This window comes from Phaeodactylum tricornutum, chromosome 18 (genome assembly GCF_000150955.2).
Source record: "Phaeodactylum tricornutum CCAP 1055/1 chromosome 18, whole genome shotgun sequence".
Classification (NCBI taxonomy): domain Eukaryota; phylum Bacillariophyta; class Bacillariophyceae; order Surirellales; family Neidiaceae; genus Phaeodactylum; species Phaeodactylum tricornutum.
Window position 1 is genome coordinate 162256 of NC_011686.1, and position 22768 is coordinate 185023.

General features: G+C 48.4%; 8 protein-coding genes across 8 annotated transcripts; 5 read left to right on the plus strand and 3 right to left on the minus strand.

Moving 5' to 3' along the window:
- Positions 1-9: 9 nt before the first annotated feature.
- PHATRDRAFT_48542 (predicted protein) lies at positions 10-2976 on the minus strand (the record flags this gene model as incomplete). Its single annotated transcript, XM_002183131.1, has 1 exon — positions 10-2976. The coding sequence occupies one exon, from the start codon at positions 2974-2976 to the stop codon at positions 10-12; it is 2967 nt and encodes a 988-aa protein (XP_002183167.1).
- A 602-nt stretch (positions 2977-3578) lies between these two features.
- Positions 3579-6077, plus strand: PHATRDRAFT_48543 (predicted protein; the record flags this gene model as incomplete). Its single annotated transcript, XM_002183005.1, has 1 exon — positions 3579-6077. Exon 1 carries the CDS (start codon positions 3639-3641, stop codon positions 6075-6077), a length of 2439 nt encoding a protein of 812 aa, XP_002183041.1. The 5' UTR covers positions 3579-3638.
- An 872-nt stretch (positions 6078-6949) lies between these two features.
- PHATRDRAFT_48544 (predicted protein) lies at positions 6950-8338 on the plus strand (the record flags this gene model as incomplete). The annotated part of the gene is made up of 1 exon (XM_002183006.1): positions 6950-8338. One exon carries the CDS (start codon positions 6950-6952, stop codon positions 8336-8338), a length of 1389 nt encoding a protein of 462 aa, XP_002183042.1.
- Positions 8339-10070: 1732 nt separating this feature from the next.
- Positions 10071-11922, plus strand: PHATRDRAFT_48545 (predicted protein). Its single transcript, XM_002183007.1, has one exon. The coding sequence runs from the start codon at positions 10462-10464 to the stop codon at positions 11875-11877; it is 1416 nt and encodes a 471-aa protein (XP_002183043.1). The 5' UTR covers positions 10071-10461; the 3' UTR covers positions 11878-11922.
- Positions 11923-12219: 297 nt separating this feature from the next.
- Positions 12220-13944, plus strand: PHATRDRAFT_48546 (predicted protein). The gene has a single exon (XM_002183008.1). The coding sequence runs from the start codon at positions 12252-12254 to the stop codon at positions 13644-13646; it is 1395 nt and encodes a 464-aa protein (XP_002183044.1). The 5' UTR covers positions 12220-12251; the 3' UTR covers positions 13647-13944.
- A 2739-nt stretch (positions 13945-16683) lies between these two features.
- PHATRDRAFT_48547 (predicted protein) lies at positions 16684-18902 on the plus strand (the record flags this gene model as incomplete). Its single annotated transcript, XM_002183009.1, has 1 exon — positions 16684-18902. The coding sequence occupies exon 1, from the start codon at positions 16716-16718 to the stop codon at positions 18900-18902; it is 2187 nt and encodes a 728-aa protein (XP_002183045.1). The 5' UTR covers positions 16684-16715.
- Positions 18903-19097: 195 nt separating this feature from the next.
- Positions 19098-19902, minus strand: PHATRDRAFT_29658 (predicted protein; the record flags this gene model as incomplete). The annotated part of the gene is made up of 1 exon (XM_002183132.1): positions 19098-19902. A coding segment is annotated over exon 1 (777 nt), but the record flags the coding sequence as incomplete, so codon positions are not given.
- Positions 19903-21214: 1312 nt separating this feature from the next.
- Positions 21215-22089, minus strand: PHATRDRAFT_29660 (predicted protein; the record flags this gene model as incomplete). Its single annotated transcript, XM_002183133.1, has 1 exon — positions 21215-22089. A coding segment is annotated over exon 1 (780 nt), but the record flags the coding sequence as incomplete, so codon positions are not given.
- Positions 22090-22768: the final 679 nt, after the last annotated feature.

Consider the following 22768-nt stretch of genomic DNA (forward strand, 5'->3'; position numbering starts at 1 on the left):
GTTTTCGTTTTATCTTACAGTTAGCACACTATCGTTCACCTTATCCAAATTGCATACGGGTAAAAGGGGACAATCTTCCAAATGCAACGAGTGTACCTGAAAGGAACACAGTACGGTTTCGGGCAATTCCTCTTGCTTCGAAGCTTCTATGATAAACGCGAATCCAATCGTTACCGCTTTAGTGTGCCCCCTGACGACACTCAAAATTCCTTTCGCAATGGTGGATGCCGTAATTATTACGTCCACTTCGTACACTCCCTTGCGGCCCCCCGGCTCCGGATCGCGGAAAAAGTACTGCAACGGTATTACTTTCCCTAACAGGGCTGGGGACTTTCCCGGACCGACGGCCGTCTTGACAATCCACGGACCTTCAATAACGATAGGCAACAGCTTAAGACGCGCATCTCGATACTGCTGGTCGCCTTTGAGAAAATTAAGCCAAACTTGGCGTAGCTTGTCGGGAAATTTGTCCAAAGGGGGGATACTAAAATACGCGACAAAGTTGCCAAAGGGCAGCAGAAAATTGACCAAAAATGTGTCGTGTTCACCGAGCTTACCTCCCAATACCGCTGGGTGTCGAGCGATGTGTCGTTCCGGATTGTCCGTCATCCAAACGTCGACTCCCCGACAAGTCAACGGTGCGGGACCGGAAGGTACTTTGACGCGATCTTGCAAGTACGTATTCCCCCGGACATGAAAAATGCCGTACGGAGGTTGACTCCAGCACGAAACCCCGTCGTTTCGTGGATATTGCGGCAGTGGAGACGATAGCAAACCTTCGTTGAACGATACATCTAAAGTATCCGGTAGTCCACTCGCTTCTTCCCCTTCCGATTCTTCCCCATCGTAGTCTATCTCATCCAATGCCGAAGCAGAATCCACAAAATTGTCCCCCTCCAACTGCATTTGCTGGGATTCGATCAAAGCGTTCGGTATCTTTGTAATTGCTGTCTTGGATTGTGTATCACCTGTTGTAGCCGACACTGATTTGGCGGTTTTTTGGGGAGTGGTTGTTGCCGATCGGTTAGAAAGTATGGTGTTCACGGCAGACCGTTCTGTGCCGGGAATCAAAAGGACCCAACGGCCAAAGTAGGCGGCCCCCAGCCAAGACACCACAAGTACATCCAGCCGCACCGCCAATACAGGTATAGCGCGTTGCCACCACCGTGCCAGAGGTACAATGCTGGCCGCCGTGACGCCAATACCACTCACGAGCCACCAAGGCCGTCGTAGCCAACGCACCGCGTAGACATCCCATATCGACGGATCACTGCGACAGGACTGCAACCAGGATTTCACGTATTGGTCCGTGCGTGTACGAGGACGCAACGTGCGAGTTTTATTTTGCAAAGTAGACTGGGAAGCGTGAGCTTGCCAAAAGCGTCGCAAGAAAGAGTCGGACGAAAACGTGTTTGTCTGGTCCGCCGCTCCGGTGGTTGTTCCGATGCCCAAAAACTTCTTCATGGCCTTTGCGTTAACCATACTTGCATCCATCACGAGACTGCGCAAAATACTGTCCACCGTCGATAGTGAAGATTGCACGGTCCGGAAGGACGGAAACTGCCGATAGCGCGGCAACTTTCGAATTGGCTCCAGCTGTACCTGATCCAAGAGGGATGGTCCAAGTTCTTGGCATAAATCGCTCAGGAGTGTTTGAAAATCGTCGGCCGTTCGCAATAAAACCCACGACTCTGCTTGCCAAGGCGTGGCAGTTTCGGCGGAATCGTGAACCACAACGGATTTCAGAAGTAGTCCGTGAATTTCGTAGGCCACTTCGAATTTCAACATTCCCAAGAGACGCACCATACGAAAGGTGGTTACTTTGGTAACGACGACTTTGCCTTTGGATGGCGATGAAGAAGGCGCGATGGCATGGGTAGCTTTGTGGGCAGAACGGTGGCCCGGAATTGCCGTGGAGACACTAGCGTTAGTAGTGCCAGTCGTGGTGGGGGAAAGTGGCGGAACGGTGGATATAGCAACCGCATTTGTCGTGCGTGCGGGACTGTTCCGTGGGGAAGATGGACTGCTTGCCGAACCATCCAGCGTCCACACTTTGGGCGTGTCGTGAATTTCCCACGACGAAGTGTCATCGTCAAAGTCATCGACGACGATCGGAAGCTCGGGCTCGGCACCCTTTCTGGTATTAGCAGGGGTGCTGTGGGCGGTGGTCAAGGCGGTGGTAGAAACAGAGCGAGTGTCCGTAGGGGTTCCCGTAGGAGACGGAGAAAGCCACCACGGTTCCGACACGAGTCCCCGTTGGTGTTGCTGTTGCGTGGAGGCCCACTGGAGGGCGACCACCCAGGATTGTGCTTCTTCCAAACTACTCACGGCGCACAGAAAGTCCCGTTGTTCTTTGGGTGTTTCGCCTTGACACGAAGCAGTGAGTTTGTTGTGTCGACGGGTAGGCATCATGATGGATGGCGTGGAGAGGAGGGCAAGTGCCGAGAGGCTATGATGATGTTGGTGTTGCTGCTGGTGGTAAGACTGCGATTGTGCCTCCAACGTACGCATCGTGGTGGTCCCAGAAGGATCGTCCAAAGCGTCTACTATGGCATCTTCTTGTTCATCCTCCTCGTCGGTTTCCAAATGCAAAAGTCTTTGTCCCCGAAACAAAAAGCCGAAACTGCCCCTCGGCAATCCCACGTGAATATCTCGTAAGGTGGTAACGTCGAGAATGCGAGCGTGATAAATCGCCAAGGTATACTTCTGCACGCGACGGTGTGGGTGTTGGGCGTCCTCCGGATGGGGGCTCTCAGCTGTTGTCGAGGAAGAGCCGAAGTTCCCTTCGTTCGTCCGGGCCGACGGAAGTTCGTAATACCGCACGAGCCCGTTGTCCCACAATTCCAGATACCGGTGTCGCCAAACGCGACGGATTTTCCCCCGCACGTGCGCCCTACCCGCGTGCCGAATCTGCGGTACTGAATATGTTCTCGGTAGACTGGGAGTCTTTTCTCCGTGGGTAACGACGGATGTCATGCTTCGGAGTGTTGGCGTTTCGTTGGTAGATAACGAAGGCACCCGCAATCCAACCGAATTTCGAGCCGACGGGAGTGCGAGCGACACGACGCCTGCTACTTGGCCGCGACGTTTACTATTTGCCGCACAACACTCTCACTCGGACTATGTCTCGTTTCCCCGTATGCGCTTTTTCGTTGGATTTTGTTGCCTGTAGTAGTTGTTGTTATTATTGACGGTCAATAGTGTACCTACTGTCCCTCGTTTCATTTCCGTTGCGTGTCTTTTTCGAACAAGCCGGTTGACTCGGAACGCCACGGGACAGACGCGACTCAACGTGAATGTTTGCTTGGTGTCACGGCGCGATTGCTCTATTAGAGAAGAGAGGAAAAGCCCGGACTTTCACATTCTTGTGTTGAGCTCTATAGAGCTACTACTAGAGTAGTAGAGAACGAGAAACGGCTTACAGTGACTGTCGAACGTGTAAAAGCCCTACCCTAACATACAGGACGCTGAGTCATGATGTATGTCTCATGTGACACGAGTCCCGTCGTCTGGCGTTTGAACGAGTGACCGTGACTCTAACGGCTCTCGTTGACCGAGTCTCTTTGTAGAAGGCATTGCAGTGACTGCAGACCATCAATTAGTGTGTGTTGCGTCATACGGATAGCAGTGTACCAACCATGCCTTGGTTTTGGGGTCGCTCCCGGGACAACGACGAAGAAGAGTCGTACGAATCCTACACGGACGAAGAATACGAAGCGGAGGACGATCATGAGGACCACCCGTCGTTGACGTTGGAGGATAAGGACGCCGAGACCGGCAGCGGGGTTCTGGTGGAGAATCTGCCCGACACTGACAACCACACCGACAAAAAGACTGGGGACGAATCCCACGTTTCCGAAGACCTCTCCGTTCCGCAGCAACCACGCGAGACTCCGGAAGATTCCGAATTGGGCGAAGACGAAGATTCGCGAGAAGACACAACACGCCGTGACGAAGAAGACTGGGTGCCGGAACGCATTCACGTAGTGGATCCATCCAACTCCGGAACCGGAAATAGACACCGATTGCCCAGTGCCTTGACCGTCGGCGATGAAGACGAGGAGGACGAGGACGATTTTCTACCGCATCCAACGGGGAAGCAAATTGCCAGTGATGAGGAGGAGCAAACACCGATGGCTACAGAAAAGCAACACGAGACAGCCTCGGGAGTATCCTCGTCGGCGCACACCGACGACAAAAACGAGGATCAAGTCACATCGCTTGCCGAAAAACGGTCCCTCCTCGTGTTGGCAGCCGAACACGATCGAGTTGATATTATCAACGCCATTTTGACGAACGAGTCTAACACCAAGAACTCCTCCAGCAACGCGGCAACAGCCACGCCGCAGACACAGGACCGAGAAACTCTCCTATCCACCGGCATTCCTCCCCTACATATTGCCGTTTCTTTTGGTTCTACATCCGCTGTCAACTGTTTGCTGCGAATGGGCGCTGATCCTTCTATTCGACCAAACGTTGCCGCTATACAACAGGAAGCCGCGAACCACGTTAGCGAAACGGAAAACCACGGAATCTCGAAAAATACCGCGGTGGATATACCGAATATGGGACGTTTCGATGGAATTTCCGCGTGGGAATTAGCCTTTGGCAATGGCCTAGAGGAGAATTCCCAATCCATGTCGAGCGGTTGGAGTGTTTTTGGCAGCCCCACTTCCACGGGTGCAGCGGCGACGGATATCGGAAACATACCAGAACGCAGCAATACCGGTGCTGCATCATCGCCTTTGCGTCCCAAGCCAATCCGACCAGTGGATATGGCACCCTCCAAGCGCGAAGCGATTCGACATGCCTTTACGGCCGAAGCTTTGCGTTGTATTGGCTCAGACGAAGTTGCTCGACTGCAGCAGCTGGTAGATGCCGGCATGCCGGCAGACATTGATATCGGCGGCAAGGATCTGTACAATTGGTCCGTCGAAATGGGTGCACCCGCCTGTGAAGAATTACTGCGACCCGTCGAGGCCGCGCGGCACGGTACCGACGCCAATTTAGAGACCGCCGACGCAGCAGCATCCAAACTGGTCACCAAATCCGCCGTTTTGGATCGTCCCCACACGGACCAGGCCGAGTCTGTTCCGCAACTACTCAATCGTCTCGACGAACTCGCTTCCTTGGCGAAGGCCCTGTCCACGTGTTTGGACAATATGGCCGAAGAAGTATCCGTATGTCATGGACTTTTGCTCATGGGCGGAGGAGCGTCAGCTTTGGCCTCACATGTGCGTTCGCTGAAAGCTACGCAGGAAGGGAAACTGGCCGAGCTGGAGCGCATGCAAGAAGTGTGGGAGAATGGTGAAGATGAGTTGGCCTACTGGGTTCGGGAAGCCGGCTCGGAAGGCGAGGCGATTGCTTCGCAATGGCTGCTAATACCGGAATCCCCAACAAAGTCCCGACTCCCAGGTGTTGATTGCAACGCGAACGAGTCCTTGGAAGCGCAGAGACGACAACTACAGGCTCAGATTGGGGCCAGCGAAAGCCAAATCCGCAAACTACGTGTCGCAATTGCGGATTTGTCGGAAGAAAACGCGCGGAATTTGGAAGAAGTCGAGGCCCGGGGTTTGACGGGCGGTATTTCGCTGGTACGGAACATTCGGGACGAGATTCGCGAGATTGAATTCGCACTGTTTGAAGCCAAGAATGGCGAAGCGACCTGTCGGACCAAGACGAGTCTGATCATTTCTAAAGTGCAAACGAGTAAAAATCCGGGAGCGCTATCGCTTTCGAACCAGGAGACGAGTGGCGAGTCCACCGCCGAAAAACCTCCGCGTAAGGTGAAGGGCCTTGAAGAGGGTCAATGTCGAGAGATGGCGGATCCAATAGTGGGATTTCGCGCAACTAGTCTCGCAAAGCAAAAAACGCCAGAATCCGAAAAGATTGCGACGGGACAATCAAGGGCCTTGGCTGTCCGAGGAGATGGCGATCGCGGGTTCTTTCCTCTAAGTCTCTGGCAGATTTTGTTGCGCATCATAGGGATTCGTGAGTCGAGCAACTCCTCCAGGACAACGCGAAGAAGCAAGACGAATAGTGACAACAATATGTCGCAACCGGCGTTGATTGTTTGACTATGTCCCGTAGTAAAAGCGGTTAGAGCGTTACGGGTAATAGAAACTGTATTGCTTCAAGATAAGAAGAAAAAGTACTCCTGTTAAATATACAAACCAAGGTTTGATGCCATTCGCTCCTATTTAAAGGACGGGCCGTAGTGATTCGAGAGTGAAGCAGGCGCAACAGTTTTGCAATTTCTAAAACCAATTATTTTTTGCTATTGTATACGCAGGAAATTCAGCGATAGCATGCTAGCCGGCAAACTTTTACGAAACAATCTGTGAGTAAAACACAGCCAAGCATCAAGTCTAAGTGAAAATCGTCAATAGTCGTGATAAAATGTATATAAGTAGGTTAGCAAAACTACATCTCTGTACAAAGTGTATTTTAAGAATTTAGCAAAAATTGGCGCTTCGCAACAGAATATGCTATCGGCACTGGTGAAGCGGATGTCAAAACACAGCGAACGCATAGTAATCAAGGTATGCTAAACCGTGGTACCTATGAAACTCTTTCCTCTATGACAGAAGGATATTCTACTTAGAAAGGTTATGTACCCAGGAACACAAATTGAAAAAGGGAAAAACGGTAAGTGTTTTTTTTTGTTTCGATAGATCCATCTCATTCCACAATCGATTGCCTATGGGTTGAGCAATTTTCTCCGAACTACACTGCTATCAATTCCCTGACTGTTGGAATGCTTCAGGCAAGCTACCCTATACACCAAGTATCGATTGTGCATGCCCCTACAATACTCCAATTGCCCTTTTGCATCATTCGTTGGAGGGCATTCAACCTAGCATCTCTTTGACTATATTAAAGACGCGATATTCTCTCTGCACGAAAGTGTAGGCACTACAGCGTAAAGCACAATTTGTTGACGTGTGCAATGCATCGCAATTGTGGGGCATCCACTTTTACAGTACTGGTGCTCATCCCTGCCGTGCTCTATCTATACGGCAGCTTACGTAGCATTCACCAACTCCAACGAACCCTTCGCCTTCTCACGATCGGTCGTGGTGACATCAAAGAGAACACTTTTGCGACTAACAAGCAAAGAGACTCGCACGTTTTAAAGAAAGAGCAATCTGCTCTTGGTGGGGTCGCTTTGCCAACCAATGAGGAGTCGACGTCATCCACGGGTATACACATTACCACACCTCGGCAATGGCAGGCATCGGATTCTTTTGACGAAAACAACAACACGACAGCTGTGCCCGTATCCGGCAACCCACCTACACTTTTCTGGCATGTAGGACCCCACAAAACGTCCACTACCGCCATTCAGAGGTTTCTGGCGGCCAACAAATATTTATTGCGGGAGAAAGATAACATTGAGTCTCCTTGGATGATGCCGGGACATTTCCATGGTGCCGAAATTGTAGTCAATGTAGCAAGGTGTCTGTCTGGACGAAAAGGACCTAAGGATATGAGTTGCCAACAAATGTTGCAGTCCTTTCAACACTTTGTTGCAGGCGCACGGGCAGATTCGAAGAACATCGTACTGTCAGCCGAGGGATTTTCTTTCTTCAACGAACTACAAATTCAGCAGTTTGTTCAAGACTACTTTGCTGGTTGGGAAATTCGAGTGATTGTATTTTTTCGCCGTTTTGACGATTGGCTAGCCAGTTTGCATTTTCAAAAGAATCGCCACACACCATTTCGTGAACGTTCAAACATTGTTGACTTTTTGGAAGCCCCAAGCATCTTTTCCACTGTCGAATTTCATTATAGCCACAAAGTTCGTGAACGGTACCAATCGGTCACGGATCACAATGTGACGATTGTTAACTTTCACACGGCGGATGAGGGCCGGAGTCTGATAGAACAATTCGTTTGTGACGGGTTGCAAGGAATGGCACCGCACACATGTCGGGCTGCTCAAAGGTTTGTCTCCATCAAGATCAATAAGTCACATTCTTTGGACTCTGGCTTTCTGTTGGCTGAAGCATTGGAGCAGAACATGCTGCCCTTGCTTGATTTCGCCAACCGGACACTCTCGAGTGACGAAGAGACGTCATTACTGGCAAGGATCGATCGCAAGCTTGAAACGAGTACAGATCTCCCGGTTCGCTGTTTGTCAGAGACGGCGCAAGGCCACGTCTGGAATCGGACCAAAGAGTGGTTCCCGTTTGACCTAGAAAGGTCAAAGTCGTTATCAAAAGCCGAAAATGTGTCTCGGTCGAGAACATGCTGCTTGGATGTTTCGCGAGTATGCGCACTTGACGACTGGAAGGCGTTTTTCCGAGGACTGCCTGTGAGTAGGGAAATAGACTGAGCAAATCTAGTAGTCTATATTGCACAATATTCTCCCAGTAGTTGGGAGTTGTCTGCCAAAAATATGTTTTGATAGCAAAAATGCAAACAATATTGAGTACACAGGTTAGGTAGGTCAGGCACGTTTTCTCTGTTACTGGCGTTGCCTGATTTCCTTTGGTACCTCAATCAAATGGTGCTGATTTGGGATCCCTCTAATTTATTTTCAGGCAGCCTACTAGTCAAAATAAAGAGAGATCTTTTGACATGATAATTAATAAAAGATCGACATAGATTTCGGCAAGGAATCGAGTATCTGTGACCGTGGCTGTTCCAGGAGACGGTGATCGAAGGTTCTTTCCGCTGAGTCTCTCGCAAATTCTGTAATGCAGTACTTCGATGCGTGACAATAGCATCTCTATGACAATGTGGAGAAGCCCACTAACAATGATGACTGATGACAAAAGATGTTGCAGCCGGGCATTAAGAAATTAGGTGGCCGTGTCACAAAAAACACGATTAGAGACTAATGTAAGCGTACTCATAGGTAGAAACAGTCATTGTTATATGCTGTTGAGGCAGCCAGCTTAAGTCCACACAAAATTGGTTCATAACCATTCACTTTCATCCATTAGCCGAATCATAATCGTATCAGGAGTTGCTGGAGACTTGCGTGGGCGGTACTGGTAGAATCCGAAACGCCTGGCCTTCCTAGATTGCGACCGTGGCAAGGTTAGTGTCAGTGGCCTAAAATCTGGGCCTTGGTTTACGGGCACCGGTGGCAGTACGAGAGGAACTCCACCATGAGGGACTGATGTGCTGCAATGCGCTAGTTGCGCCATTTGCAGCATGGAAATACGCTCGCTAATGTTCGGACGGCGGCAGGGTGGAGGAGGAGCCAGTGGAGACATGTCAAAGCAGGAGAGCAGTAGATTATGGATGCTGTAACAGGCAATTGCGCAAATTTTCTATTCCGCTTCAGCCGACAATTTGTGTGATCTTTCATCCACAACACTAGCCGTATCCACTCTTGGCTGTGATGGTCCGTGTCAGAAAGGCTAGCTTCCATTCACGACCCGCGTTTAAAAAACGCGCCCCACGTATCGGCACTTACGCACCGCAACAGCAAATTACCTGGTTTCTGCGTCTTTTTTGCCGTGCGACCGACCCACTCATCTAGCACGTCCCTGCTTATGTTTAATGTTGGCGAGAATCGTAAAGGAGTTGGTTCCTCTAAAGCGATCGCACTGGCCCAACCAGATTCCTGGCTTCATAGGAAGGCATCACGAAAGCCGCTCTTTTCTGTTCCATAAGGCGTCTCCCACGGAAAATTAATTCGTTTTCCAAAATAATACGCTCACTCAGCGACTCTATCAATGTAGCAGTCGCCAAAGTCTATCGTTTCTTTGGTACGGTGGTGTACGCATGTATTTATTCTTGTGAGCATGTCTCGTATCGTCATTGTCGGTTGTCCCTCAATCGAATCCATGTCGTCACTGTGTCTGTTCGTCCCCGACACGCTGAGAAAAGACAGGATTTGTCCGTCGATTTTCAATTATTTGAAATCTTACCGTCCATAAGAGTTTTTGAGGACTCGCGTCGAATATTATTTTTGAACCAGATACGAATCGAAATTTTGCCCCGCATGCGTTCAAAGTTGGTGCATTAGCTGTTAACAGAAAGTAGGTAGCGGTTGTATTTGCGAAAACGTTAGCAAAAGCTCTCTAACAAAACAGAAACCAAAAACCAAATTGGGTGCCATTCGCCGATGAGGAAAATTGGAGAGACCTGCTCACTGTCCGTCAGTCACCACCTCTTGTCGCTCTTCCTCTTTTGTACTACGAAGTAAAAAGTGAAACGCAACCAAAAAGGAAGCCGGATACGCAACAACAAAAAGACCCTACACACAACACTGGTGGCTATACTTACAGTTGATTCCTATTGCTGTCAATTGAGCTGATACACTAGTCAACTTGACAATCCAGACAGAAAGAAGCATAGATCGAAGGCGCCAGTGCGCCATTCCAGCTGCGCTCTGGCAACAGGTTACGTGTCTCGCCACTCATTGGACGACGTTCCGTCTCGACAGCTCGTCGACTGCGGTTAACAGCCGATAACCATCTAGCGCGGAATACTTTTTCGACAATGTCAATGCAAATTAGTGGGCGGATACTCACTTTCACGGTACTGGTGCTCATTCCTACTGTACTACAACTCTACGGCAGCTGGCGCACCATTCACCAACTACAACAAACCCTTTGCCTCGATCCGGAAGAATTTGGTTGTGGTGGTGCAATCCGTGAGATTGCCACCGCAATCGATAGTCAAGCAGAATTGGATGTTTCAACGAAAGAACACACCGATCTCTACGGTTTTGCTGTGCCGACAAAGGAGGAGTCGACGTCGTCCGCAGGCGCCCACATTACCTCGCCTCGGCAGTGGCCGACGTCGGAATCCGTCAACGTGAACACCAACCGCACAATATCTCGGCCTATCTCCGGCAGCCCACCTACTCTTTTCTGGCATGTAGGACCCCACAAAACGTCCACTACCGCCATTCAGAGTTTTCTGGCAGCCCACAAAAAAGTATTGCTGGAGAAAGACAACATCGTATTCCCTTGGATGCTGCCCGGTCATTTCCGAGGCACCAAAAACACAGCCAATCTCGCGTTTTGTTTGTCAGGACGAAAGGGACCATGGGAAATGAATTGTCAGCGAGTGCTACAGTCCTTTCAACACTTTGTCGCAAGTGCACTGGCAAATTCGAAGAATATCGTACTTTCAGCGGAGGAGTTTGCTTTTTGCCACGAACCGCAAATTCGGCAGTTTGTTCAAGACTACTTTGCCGACTGGGAGATTCAAGTAATTGTTTTCCATCGGCGATTTGACGAGTGGCTAACCAGTTTGCATTTTGAAATGAATCGCGACTTACCATTTCGTGAACGTTCAAACCTTGTTGACTTTTTGGAAAACCCAGGCACCTTAGCAAGCTTCGAATTTCACTACAGCCACAAAGTTCGTGAACGGTACCAATCGGTCACAGATCACGATGTGACGATTGTTAACTTTCACACTGCGAAAGAGGGCCGGAGTCTGGTAGAACAATTTACTTGTGACGGATTGCAAGGAATGGCACCGCACACATGTCGGGCTGCTCAAAGGTTTGTCTCCCGCAAAATTAATGGGGCCCATTCTTTGGACTCCGGCTTTCTGTTGGCTGAAGCGTTGGAGCAGAACATGGTGCCCTTGCTTGATTTCGCCAACCGGACACTCTCGAGTGACGCAGAGACGTCATTGCTGGCAAGGATCGATCGCAAGCTTGAAACGAGTACAGATCTCCCGGTTCGCTGTTTGTCAGAGACGACGCAAGACCACGTCTGGAATCGGACCAAAGAGTGGTTCCCGTTTGACCTAGAAAGGTCAAAGTCGTTATCAAAAGCCGAAAATGTGTCTCGGTCGAGAACATGCTGCTTGGATGTTTCGCGAGTATGCGCACTTGACGACTGGAAGGCGTTTTTCCGAGGACTGCCTGTGAGTAGGAAAAGTGAGCAAATCCAGTAGTCTATGTTACAAATTATCCCTAATAATCAGGAGACTTTTTCTTGCATTGACACTGTTGGGTATATGTTAGAAGCGAGATTTCGCTTGCAGTCGACATCGAGGAACCCATTTCGTAACTGCAAATGATCACGCCGAGCCCGAGTAAGGTTCAGATAACTAACTCTCTTGGTGCTGATTTAAAGTTGGTATCTAGTGTTCATGTTCGAAGTCGTCAAAAAGAAACACGTTACTGTAGATCCTAACATGAATGTTACTAGAAAATTTTGTTTTCCCTATTTAAAGCCATCACAGTGACTTCGCGAGAAAAAAGTCGACAACATTCCAATTCACATTGACTGTGAACATTGAAATGCCTTCCCGAAGCCAAACCAAATATGGCAAATCATCGACTAGTATCGACTCATTCATTACCAGCCTCCAGTACGAATAAGCTGAATCCTTTTTACATTGAGGATGACGGTGATGATGAAACGTGGGACGGCGATTGGCGGTATGCTGAGAACAGCGTCGACGACGGTACTCAGTACGAAGAGGCTGGTCTACTAGACCACGATTATGAAGACGACAATGGCCACCGTCCATCGTTCGTTCGTAGGTCCCGCATTCCGCGCGGTGACACCCTGTCCGCATCGCCATGTCGCTTTCGAGCCATGATATCGTTTGGTGTTGTGATTTTGGGCTTTTTCCTCCTGCTTTCCTCCACGCCGTTGGGTTGGAACAGCTGGAAGAATAACCCCAGCGAAAATGCCGCGGCTACTTTAAAGAGCACGAACTGGACGGAAAAGGGAGCAGGAATTTTATTCGACCCGGTACCCTCTGGTGCTCCCACGGGCGTATTCGAACGAAATTATTCGAATAGTAGCGGGCGCACTAATGAAGAAGCTGCAATTACGAAAGAAACGAATGGAATAAAAATCGGAATTAGAAATACTTCTTCGCCACCGAATCATATTATTCTGCTTGGGGAGCGACTATCGGGCGTTGACTGGTGGAAAGACCATTTACAAACGTGCTTTCCAAAACTCCAGCTCCAAAGCCGATGGATCAGACCGGCTCCATGGTTCCAAACACCCTCTTGGAATAAATCTTTTTCCGCACCTTCCTGGACGGCAAAAGCAAATAGTGGGCTCGTCATTTATGCGGTGCGGGATGTCTTCGATTGGCTGAGAGCTTTGTACGCGCAACCTGTGGCCATGCCGTCACATTCCAATATTAGTTGGCATGACTTTGTTACCAAATCATGGACGCTGGACAGCGCTACTGCTGTCCTTAACGATCTACATCGTGATGACTGTCAGCTATCTTTTTCGAAAAGGGAAGTGATTCCATGCCAAGCCGTGGCCGGGAACGATCGTTTAAGAAACGCCGTTTACGAACTGCCGCCACGCCAACCCGGTATTGATGCGTCTGCAGTTATAGGCGATGTACCTAAACCATTTGCCAATGTTTTCGAACTCCGCGCCTCCAAAATACAACAAGTGACGAACGATTTCTTTCAGTGGTTCCCTGGGGAATACTGGTATCGGCCCGAACGAGAGGCTCCACAGGTTATTCTGGCTCCCTACGGAAGCTCATTGCAATCCCTGTTGACCCAGCTACAGCCTATTCTTCAATTAGAGGCGGCATGTGACTCGCCGGCGATGCTATCCTCTCGGCCACCGGCTTTACCAGACTCTATTCCGAACATTCCCGATCAACATTTAGAAACAATCCGGGAGAAGGTAAATTGGAAAATGGAAGCGCTAGTCGGATACAACGATGCACAATAGATGTAAACGACGCTGCATGTCCATCCTCGGGAAATTAGGTTGCAAGCGACCATGAGGCGACGCAAGTGGCGGCATGAATCTTGTATCTTTCTAACGAGCGCGCTCTGGTGTAGCGAATCATTATCGCAGGGAAAACACTGTTTTGCTTCTCGCTGACGTCAAAGATTGTAAAGGGATCGTGCAAAGGCTCACAGTCAGCTAGGATTAGGCATATTTATCTTCACTGCCGATACTTTCTCGCTCAAGTCATCATGCGGTAAGTCTACAAATTCACCAAATAATCACGTCATCTAAAATCAACAATTAGCTGTATATCTGGCCCAGTGACAATTGGACGGAAGGAATCTATCCTTTCTTTTGCTACCATATGAAACGTTCCGTGTAAGTTCGTCCCCTACTTTGCTTGGCTCGGCGAAGGCAAGGATGTCGCCTGATAATCGGTCCCTACTCGTGGATGCTGCGGTGCGGACGGAGCTTGAAGCCATTCGTGTCGGTGTCTTGATCCCTGAGACGGTGCGTCGACCCCTGGTCCTTCGTTTCTAGGCACCTTGCTAGATCTCTGTTCCTCGTCCTGCTTAGCATCTTGAGCGTCCCCACTGTCTATGGTTGTCATTCTCGGGTAAGGCCTATTTCGGCTTGCTTCGGTAATAGAAAGAAGTTCAAATCTATTTGTGCTTCATGGAACCGTTTGACTCAAATGGAATTTGTAAACCAAGCTCTTGAAAAGGATGCTCAACATGTTTGAAGGGTCTTTTCCTTCGGATTCCAGAGTAGACGTTGGAATTTGCAGTGTGATTGATTTTGACTGGGAGTCGTGACATTGCGAAGTCACACAGAGACCCTCGTCAGCGTTGGTCGATGTTAGGTTTGTAGCATGTACTGTTGTTCATGAATTTGAAGCGACGGAGGGGGAGTGTTGTGTTTGAAGCTCGCCAGACTGATTTAGGCTTGCGTTATTCGAGTTTCCAAAAGAGGAAATTCCCTACGGAAAGCCAATTACAATTCTCTATACTTGTTATTGACAAGATATTTTTTTCTCATGTATGGGCATCAATCAAACTTTGCTTCCAATCTATTTGTTACCATTTGGTCCAGTACTTGCAAAATTGATTCGCAACAGGGGCAACTTTTTAGCAAATCCAATATCTGTAACTGATGAAATGATCTCTAAAGCTTGGAGGCTGGCCAATGCAGCAAACAGAGGCTGTTGTAAATCCCACATACCAAATAATGGCCGGCATTTTGTTCACGCATCCATTAACGTGATTTTGGACCAAACCACGTAGAAATATGTTTTCCGTTGGCACAAAATACTATTGGTTGGTGCATCAAACCAGGCAGCATGTTCCTTTGGTTTCTGCTGGATGTTGTTGAATTGCTTGACCCTTCCTTGGCATTATCCAGGAGTGCAAGGAAGATTACTGAATGTTTTTCGCAGAAGCTTGCTATCCGTTGCCGTTTGTAAGACTCCGACAGTGCCATTTGATGCATTGGCGGTTCCGTAGCAAAACTCCAGGGACAAGACTTATGACAGCTTGCCTTGCTAAGTTCTTTTCTTGGTCCCAAAGGATTCCATGTCAGAGGCAACACTGAGAGAATTCTACCTGCTTACAAATGTATTTGTATAATACGACAAACAAGTAGAAGTTGGGGGTAAGCCTCGTAGAGGCACCAATTGTTTTAATTGGTAAGTTTTTAGATTGTGATTGTAAGACTAAAATATAGATTCCAAAATGAAACCTTTTGTGTTGGAAACAGAATGTACAAACGTAGGAACCCTTTAGCCAATGTACTGGCTGTCAAACCATTGACATAGTTTATGTCGAGACAATTGGATCACCTATGTGATCACCAAACCATTGAGTTCGGATGGTGTCACCAGTATCTGTTGACAACTTTCATCTAGGGAAACTGTATGGTAATCAGGAATATTTCGTTCCTAGCATATCAGGTTTGATAAGACGAGTTGTCTTATACGCCTCATGCAGCGGAAACCAGAGTTGTGTATGTTGCAAACATTTGGATGCGTAACGCAAATATTTGGTTTCCTATGAGACGCTTCGTATCTTCCTCCGGCATGCCACACACGGGTAATGAACCCGACGAGGACAGTTGTCTGGCCACTGCGTCTGTCACAACAGAGCCAGGAAGAAGGAAATGGCAATGAGGCCAAGATCTAGAGGTAGTGAATCCTAGATGGATGTTCCAACAAACAAATGCTGAAGCTAATCAATTCTATCTACAAAGTAGTATCAAATTGTAGCATTGTGTGGCTATAATTTATCAACACGAAAACCCTGTATTCATTCCATGTTCATGTTCCAATAAAAAATGTCGAACTCAGTCTCACTAACAGGTAAAAATCTCCTCAAATTGGCGTACCTGGTCTCTCTCTACAATTACTAGATAGATATTTTTGCAGTCTCGAAGTGAGCACGTTGCGCAGTCGTAGAGAGTGCATGTCCACTAATCAATGCTACGACAGCAACAAAATAAGGTTTACCGCTAATCCAAAACAAGTGCACAATAACAAAGAATGTTTGACTGCATACCAGCATAAACATGACGCAATAAAGGAGGGGAGTGGCCGTCGGAATCTGGATTCTGCGTCTGCGTGGCTTGTATGTACAACGATTTCTCATCCATTTATTGATTCAAAACTCCACCAATAAGTGGCATGGTTTGCTTCGCTAGGTAAGATGTTTGTCAACAAATGAAATGAGGGTCTCACATTAGCTCGCATTTCTCGATTGGGAAAGTACTTAGTCGGACTTGTGCAATTGATGGCATAATAGACAATAGCATCAACAGCAATTGCAACTTTATTCATAGCCTGAGTCTCGCTTCCGCTAATATAAAGGAACAAATCCCAATCGCGTTCATAAAAATATAGGCGTCTGCATTCGCCCGTCTGCAACAAGTCGAAAACAACTCACGGACTGAGATTAGCATGAGATTCTCTCTAGAGTAGAGCTAGAGTTACAGGAAATGAAAGGGCTACTCTAGAATCTCTATTTTCTCTACCGTTTCTTACCGTATTCAAAACTCTCTTGACCCGACAGTACCTCGATGTTCCGCAAAGAAAACAGTAGCGTCTATTTCGAAGGAAAAAAAGGCAAGGATGTGCCACTGCGTAAGTCGGATCGACTGCGCTTGCGTCAACAAGCCATGGAGTTGTTGTGTCGATCACCACCGGACACTTGTTCGGAAAATGCAGATTCCGAAGTTGTAGCGTTCTGTCTAGAGCAGGATGCCGTACTAGACGCTGCGTTTCTGCAAGGGGCTCTCTCGTCACGGAAACTCATTCTGGATGACGGACGCAAGGTCACAATGTACCTGCGATCACCGGAAGATGGACAAAACACAAGTACTGACGAAATTTCCTTCAGGTGGCCGTATCGGGAACCATCGCCAGCACAGTGCGTCTGGCTGGAGATTGATTTTGGACCCAGAAATACACTGCAGGTTCCGTCCGTCGTCCTGCTTTCCGTCTTACCCAGTAGTAGTCTCCCAACGATACCAGTCCCTCACCAAGTCTCCAAGTATCTCTGCCGGGGAGCCGATCTGATGCGTGCTGGTATTTTCCAATTACCTTTGTCATGGCCAAGCTCTCAACGCGTTGTTGCGATCACTGTTGCTGGCAATCCACAACCCTTGGCGGTCGGTTGGCTCGACAACGCCGTGAAATCCTTGCAGGATGTAGGTCCACAAACTCAAGGAATCGGAGTACACGTTGTCTCTTGCTACGGCGACGATCTTTGGAAGCAGCAGCTGCCTCCTAAACAACTACGCCATAATCTTAACCGTGAAGCTCGAGTTAATCCAACGGGCGGTGCAACGTTCAATGCAGGACATTACGGCAACTTGGGTTTCCAGGAAGGAGTTCGGGTGGTTCCCCTTTCCTCCTCGGCGGAATCACACCCCGATGCAGAGGGCGAGGAAAAACATCATGGAACAGCTTCTTCAAAGAGCACCCGAGAAAAAACAAACCCCCCTTTTCCCGACGAAGAAGAGACTCCCCCAGTACTATATGGAGGTGAAAATTGCGCTGGGATGGAAAATATTACTGTGTCCGACGACACCTATGGGTCAAGCAAATCTAACACATTGCTAGATAGGGATATGGAGAATGGAGAACAGAAAATGCCATTAGAAGCTACTAATGAGGCTCTTCTGCACCATGCCGTCTGCAAGGCAGTAGCCGCTCTTTCAAAATCGGACTTGCCCATGGCGGTGGCAACCTTTTATGCGCAATACGTCCTACCGTCGCGACCTCAAGGTACCATCATAAATCTGAAACAAACTCGATACAAAAAGTTTGGCGTTTACGTGCAGGAACAAATAGAGCAAGGCTTGATTTCTGTCGGCCCCGACGTGGCTAATAAAGACCCGTTCGCAATGCTAATCGATGTGAACCGGAGACATCCAGATGTGCAGCATATCGTCCGAGAGGAAAAGGCGAATTCTCCTGAAAATGGGAGCAGTCGCTTATCGGGTCCCAACAAGTTAGTGCTGATTGATTTGTACACAGTCCCACACCATTTTATTTCCCCGCTGCGTCTGAATTCTGAGGCTGTGACGGCGGCGAATGCAACGAGCGAAGAACGGAAAAATTCAAGTATGCTGACACTTAAAGAAATCCGAGCTCTCTTGGACGACTATCTGATACGAGAAAATCTGGCTCGGCACAACACCGTCCACTTGGATGGCCCCTTGACCGATGTCTTGTATAAGAGGAAAAGGACGTCTGGAGATCCGGTCCAATCTACTCCACAGGTGCTAACACGAAAACAAGTTGCTTTGGCTTGGCAAGATAAAATGGAGCGAGGTTTCGCCCTTGTTAAAATGCCGGGCAACCGCATCGTCAAATTAGGTCGGGGACCGCCGCCGCAAATATCGATTGAAGTAGAGCAACGGCAGTCAAAAAAGTTCGTTACAAGGGTTCGGGGTTTGGAAAGCTATAACATCGACGGTCGAGTCTTTTGCAAAGACGTCTGCCAGCGCTTTGCTTGTGCGGGCAGCGTCGACTCGGATGCCCCGGCCGGAAGGGCCACACTCAAAAAGAATCAGGTCGAGTTAATCTTACAGGGTAATCTCGTAGACGCGCTGGACGCGTTGCTAACAGGCGAGGAAAATGTGACCTCTCATGGGGGAGCGAAGGCATCACCGTACGCGATTCCTGCGAATGCTATCAGTGTGACTCTCCGCAAAGGAGTGCCAGCACGGAAACGCCGACCAGTTCCCGCAAAGAAGTAGGTCCGCCGAATACGTTTGTCTATTGCAGAGCAATCATTGAGAAACCGACGAACATTATGTCTTGTTATTTGCGAATATCACAAAACTAACGTAGTTGACGACAGGAGGACTTATCTAGAATTTGTACACCTGACTGGGCTTGTATCCCATATCTCCAAGCAAGCCGCCAACCTTGTCCGTGTCGTCTCGCGGTCCGGACAAGGCGTTGTACATTGGCGGCGGACCGCACACGAAGACTTGGAGATTATCAGCATCCGGCGAAGGAAAGTTGTCGGCGACCAAGTCTTTCGTAATGTATCCGCGCTCACCTTTCCAGTCCGAGTCCTCTGGTTCATCGCTAAGAACGGTGATGAGCTTAAACTGCTCCGGGTAGTCCTTGGCCCACTGATCGAGAAGGTCTTTCCCGAGAATATCGTCACTCGACTTGCTTCCGTACAACATGGTGACTTTTGGTTTCTTGGAATCGATGGTTGGATTTATGCTACCGAGAATGGCGTGCAACGCTTGCACCATGGGTGTTAATCCTGTTCCACCCACTAGCATCAGTATATGATCGAAGGGAAAGGGCGCCTGGAGCTTCACGTTGGGATCGATATGTTTGAAATGAACAGCTTCACCGGGCTGGAGCACCTCACACATGTAACGCGACATTTTGGTATCTTCGCCGTAGTTCTTGATGAGCAAATCGAAGCGTCCAATGTCAGCGTTCGTGCTGATCGGCGTGTAGGGGCGCGTGAAATCTTCGCCATCGACGGTAATTTTGGCTAGAATGCAAGCGCAAGTGGAGAGATTCAAGGGCTGGTTGGCATCAGGCAGGCCAAACCGTAACAACGAAGAAGTCGGAGAAACTTTGATACGTCCCAACAATGAAGCGGCCGTAAATTCTGGACCAAACTGGCAGACTCCGGGAGGAACAAGCGAGCAAACGGGGGGGCCCGTTAAGGCAGAGCCGACGTTCGATTTGGAAGACATCGTGCAAAAAAGAGATTTTTAGCGAGAAGGAGAAGATGATATGGTAGCCAGATTTATGACAAGGACTGCTCAGAGCTTGTGCGTTTTCGAGACCGTCGAGGTCCAGCAGGCCATACATTGGTCGATTTTGATTCGTTTTCGATGTCAGTTTTGTTTACTTTTCTCAACATCGTTTAAGCCTAACGCGAGCATTCATTCTTTACATATGGAGTAAATGGAAAGCAACTGTAAGTCAACTTTTGGCACCATCTAAATAAATTAATTGTTTGAAATAAATAAGCCCGTTCTCTAAAAACTCTATTACTTAGGCTCCGCGACAAATTGGACAAAACATTTGGGGAACAACTATGTCCCCTATTCACTGTCAAGTTTGGGAGTCAAGCGGGACATGTCTGGCAGAAAGCGACATGTCTGTCACACGAAGAGATTTGAAAAAGAGCGAGCTCTCATCTCAAGCTAAATTATGTGTTCGATGGATTTTGGGATATGATCATCCTATGAAACGAGTCAACGAATTGAATGTAAGACTCGAGAAAGTGTTGAAAGTATCCGTCGGAGAAAGCGATGAAATAGCGAAGGATTAGCGATCAAACAGCGAGGTTTGAGAGGAAACAGAACTAGTGAAAAGTTAAATAAAAAACTCAACAACAAGCACTAGCAGTGTGAAAGAGTAGATCAAACGTGGAGGAGAAATAAGAAAGAATCTATTTATTGTCGACTACCCACTCAAACAGTCAAAGGATCAGAAGAAACCGGAGTTTTCAATAATTCACAGTCAGGCTGACTCACCAGAGATCTGGATAGCTTCGACATGATATTACTGCGTTTGTTTATATACAGTTATTATGTACGTCCATAGAAATACATGGTGATTACATCTTACGGAGAAAATTGTTCTGGGTTACATTAATAGACTGCGCATGAAACGCAAGGTATCCGGGGAGATGTATCAGCGCTCAGAGTAGCCAAACTAAGGATAAATGAAGCTCACTATCATTGGGAGAACATAAGCCGACAAATTCGTGATACTGTTTGTGGAGTCGGAAGGCTACAACATCGACGGTAGACTCTTTTGCAAAGACGTCTGCCAGCGGCAATTTTATTGTTTTGCCTGAAAGGGCCCATTTACTGTTGACGCAAAGAAGTAGGTCCGCCGAATACGTTTGTCTATTGCAGAGCAATCATTGAGAAACCGACGAACATTATGTCTTGTTATTTGCGAATATCACAAAACTAACGTAGTTGACGACAGGAGGACTTATCTAGAATTTGTACACCTGACTGGGCTTGTATCCCATATCTCCAAGCAAGCCGCCAACCTTGTCCGTGTCGTCTCGCGGTCCGGACAAGGCGTTGTACATTGGCGGCGGACCGCACACGAAGACTTGGAGATTATCAGCATCCGGCGAAGGAAAGTTGTCGGCGACCAAGTCTTTCGTAATGTATCCGCGCTCACCTTTCCAGTCCGAGTCCTCTGGTTCATCGCTAAGAACGGTGATGAGCTTAAACTGCTCCGGGTAGTCCTTGGCCCACTGATCGAGAAGGTCTTTCCCGAGAATATCGTCACTCGACTTGCTTCCGTACAACATGGTGACTTTTGGTTTCTTGGAATCGATGGTTGGATTTATGCTACCGAGAATGGCGTGCAACGCTTGCACCATGGGTGTTAATCCTGTTCCACCCACTAGCATCAGTATATGATCGAAGGAAAAGGGCGCCTGGAGCTTCACGTTGGGATTGATATGTTTGAAATTAACAGCTTCACCGGGCTGGAGCACCTCACACATGTAGCGCGACATTTTGGCATCTTTTCCGTAGTCCTTGATGAGCATATCAAAGTAACCAATATCAGCGTTGGTACTGATCGGCGTGTAGGGGCGCGTCACGTCTTCGCCGTCGATATCAGCGTTTGCTAGAATGCAAGCGCAAGTGGAGAGATTCAAGGGCTGGTTGGCATCAGGCAGGCCAAACCGCAACAACGAAGAAGTCGGAGAAACTTTGATGCGCTCCAACAAGGAAGCGGCCGTAAAATCTGGGCCAAACTGGCAGACTCCGGGAGGTACAAGGGAGCAAACCGGGGGGCCCATTAAGGCAGAGGCAAGGTTCGATCCAGAAGACATCGCCCGAAGTAGATAAGGTTGACGTAAAGTAGGGGAATTGATGAGCGCGAAGGTCCAAGATTTAGAACTAAGAGCAAGCTTTGAAACTAAAACGCGTGAGAATTGGAACATGGTTTGTGAGTTCTCTAGCTAGCGGAAAAGAGCGGACGACGATTTTGCTCGGGAAGGAACCAAGGTTTTGTCTGCGTCAGAGAATGGCCTCGTCCGTACCCTCTCGTTATCGTTTGACTGAAAAAAGAGAGGGCTCTAGAACGGTCTGGATCTTTTGGAGGAAGGAGTGTCCGAAACACGAATGAAGCATTCGCGGAAATGCGATTGCAAACGGACTGGACCTGTGCAATGTCTTATCAAATCATATCGTTGGCTTATGTTAATGGAAGGGGTTCTTCTTCTTAGGAAGAATTTGTTTTGCCGTGTTGGCTAACTGCAAGCGCAATGGACTTCTAACGAGGCAATCGTTTTTATTTTTCACTCAGAACATGGAGTAGAGAGCTGCAGTGGTCCCATCCTACAGTCAATTATTCGCATTGACCGTCAGGCCCCGCTATGGGATAGCGCAGCCACTCAAAGTAGTGCTGTTATGGATGCGATTGCGGTTACGGTTCCATAACCTCATTGGAAATCTATTTATCCAGAAACTTGAAATTAAGTGGTTTGGAGCTCTATAACAAGCAAGCTCTACTGAGACAACTCCCGTAACTATTTCTTTGTTGGTAGCCGATTGAGAATGCGAGTAAACAAGCATACTTAGTCACGATTGACGTCAATATAAAT

Bases quoted from the DNA above. Each gene is read 5' to 3' on its own strand.
- PHATRDRAFT_48545 (XM_002183007.1), top strand. From the start codon at position 10,462: ATGTCAATGCAAATTAGTGGGCGGATACTCACTTTCACGGTACTGGTG.
- PHATRDRAFT_48546 (XM_002183008.1), top strand. From the start codon at position 12,252: ATGGCAAATCATCGACTAGTATCGACTCATTCATTACCAGCCTCCAGT.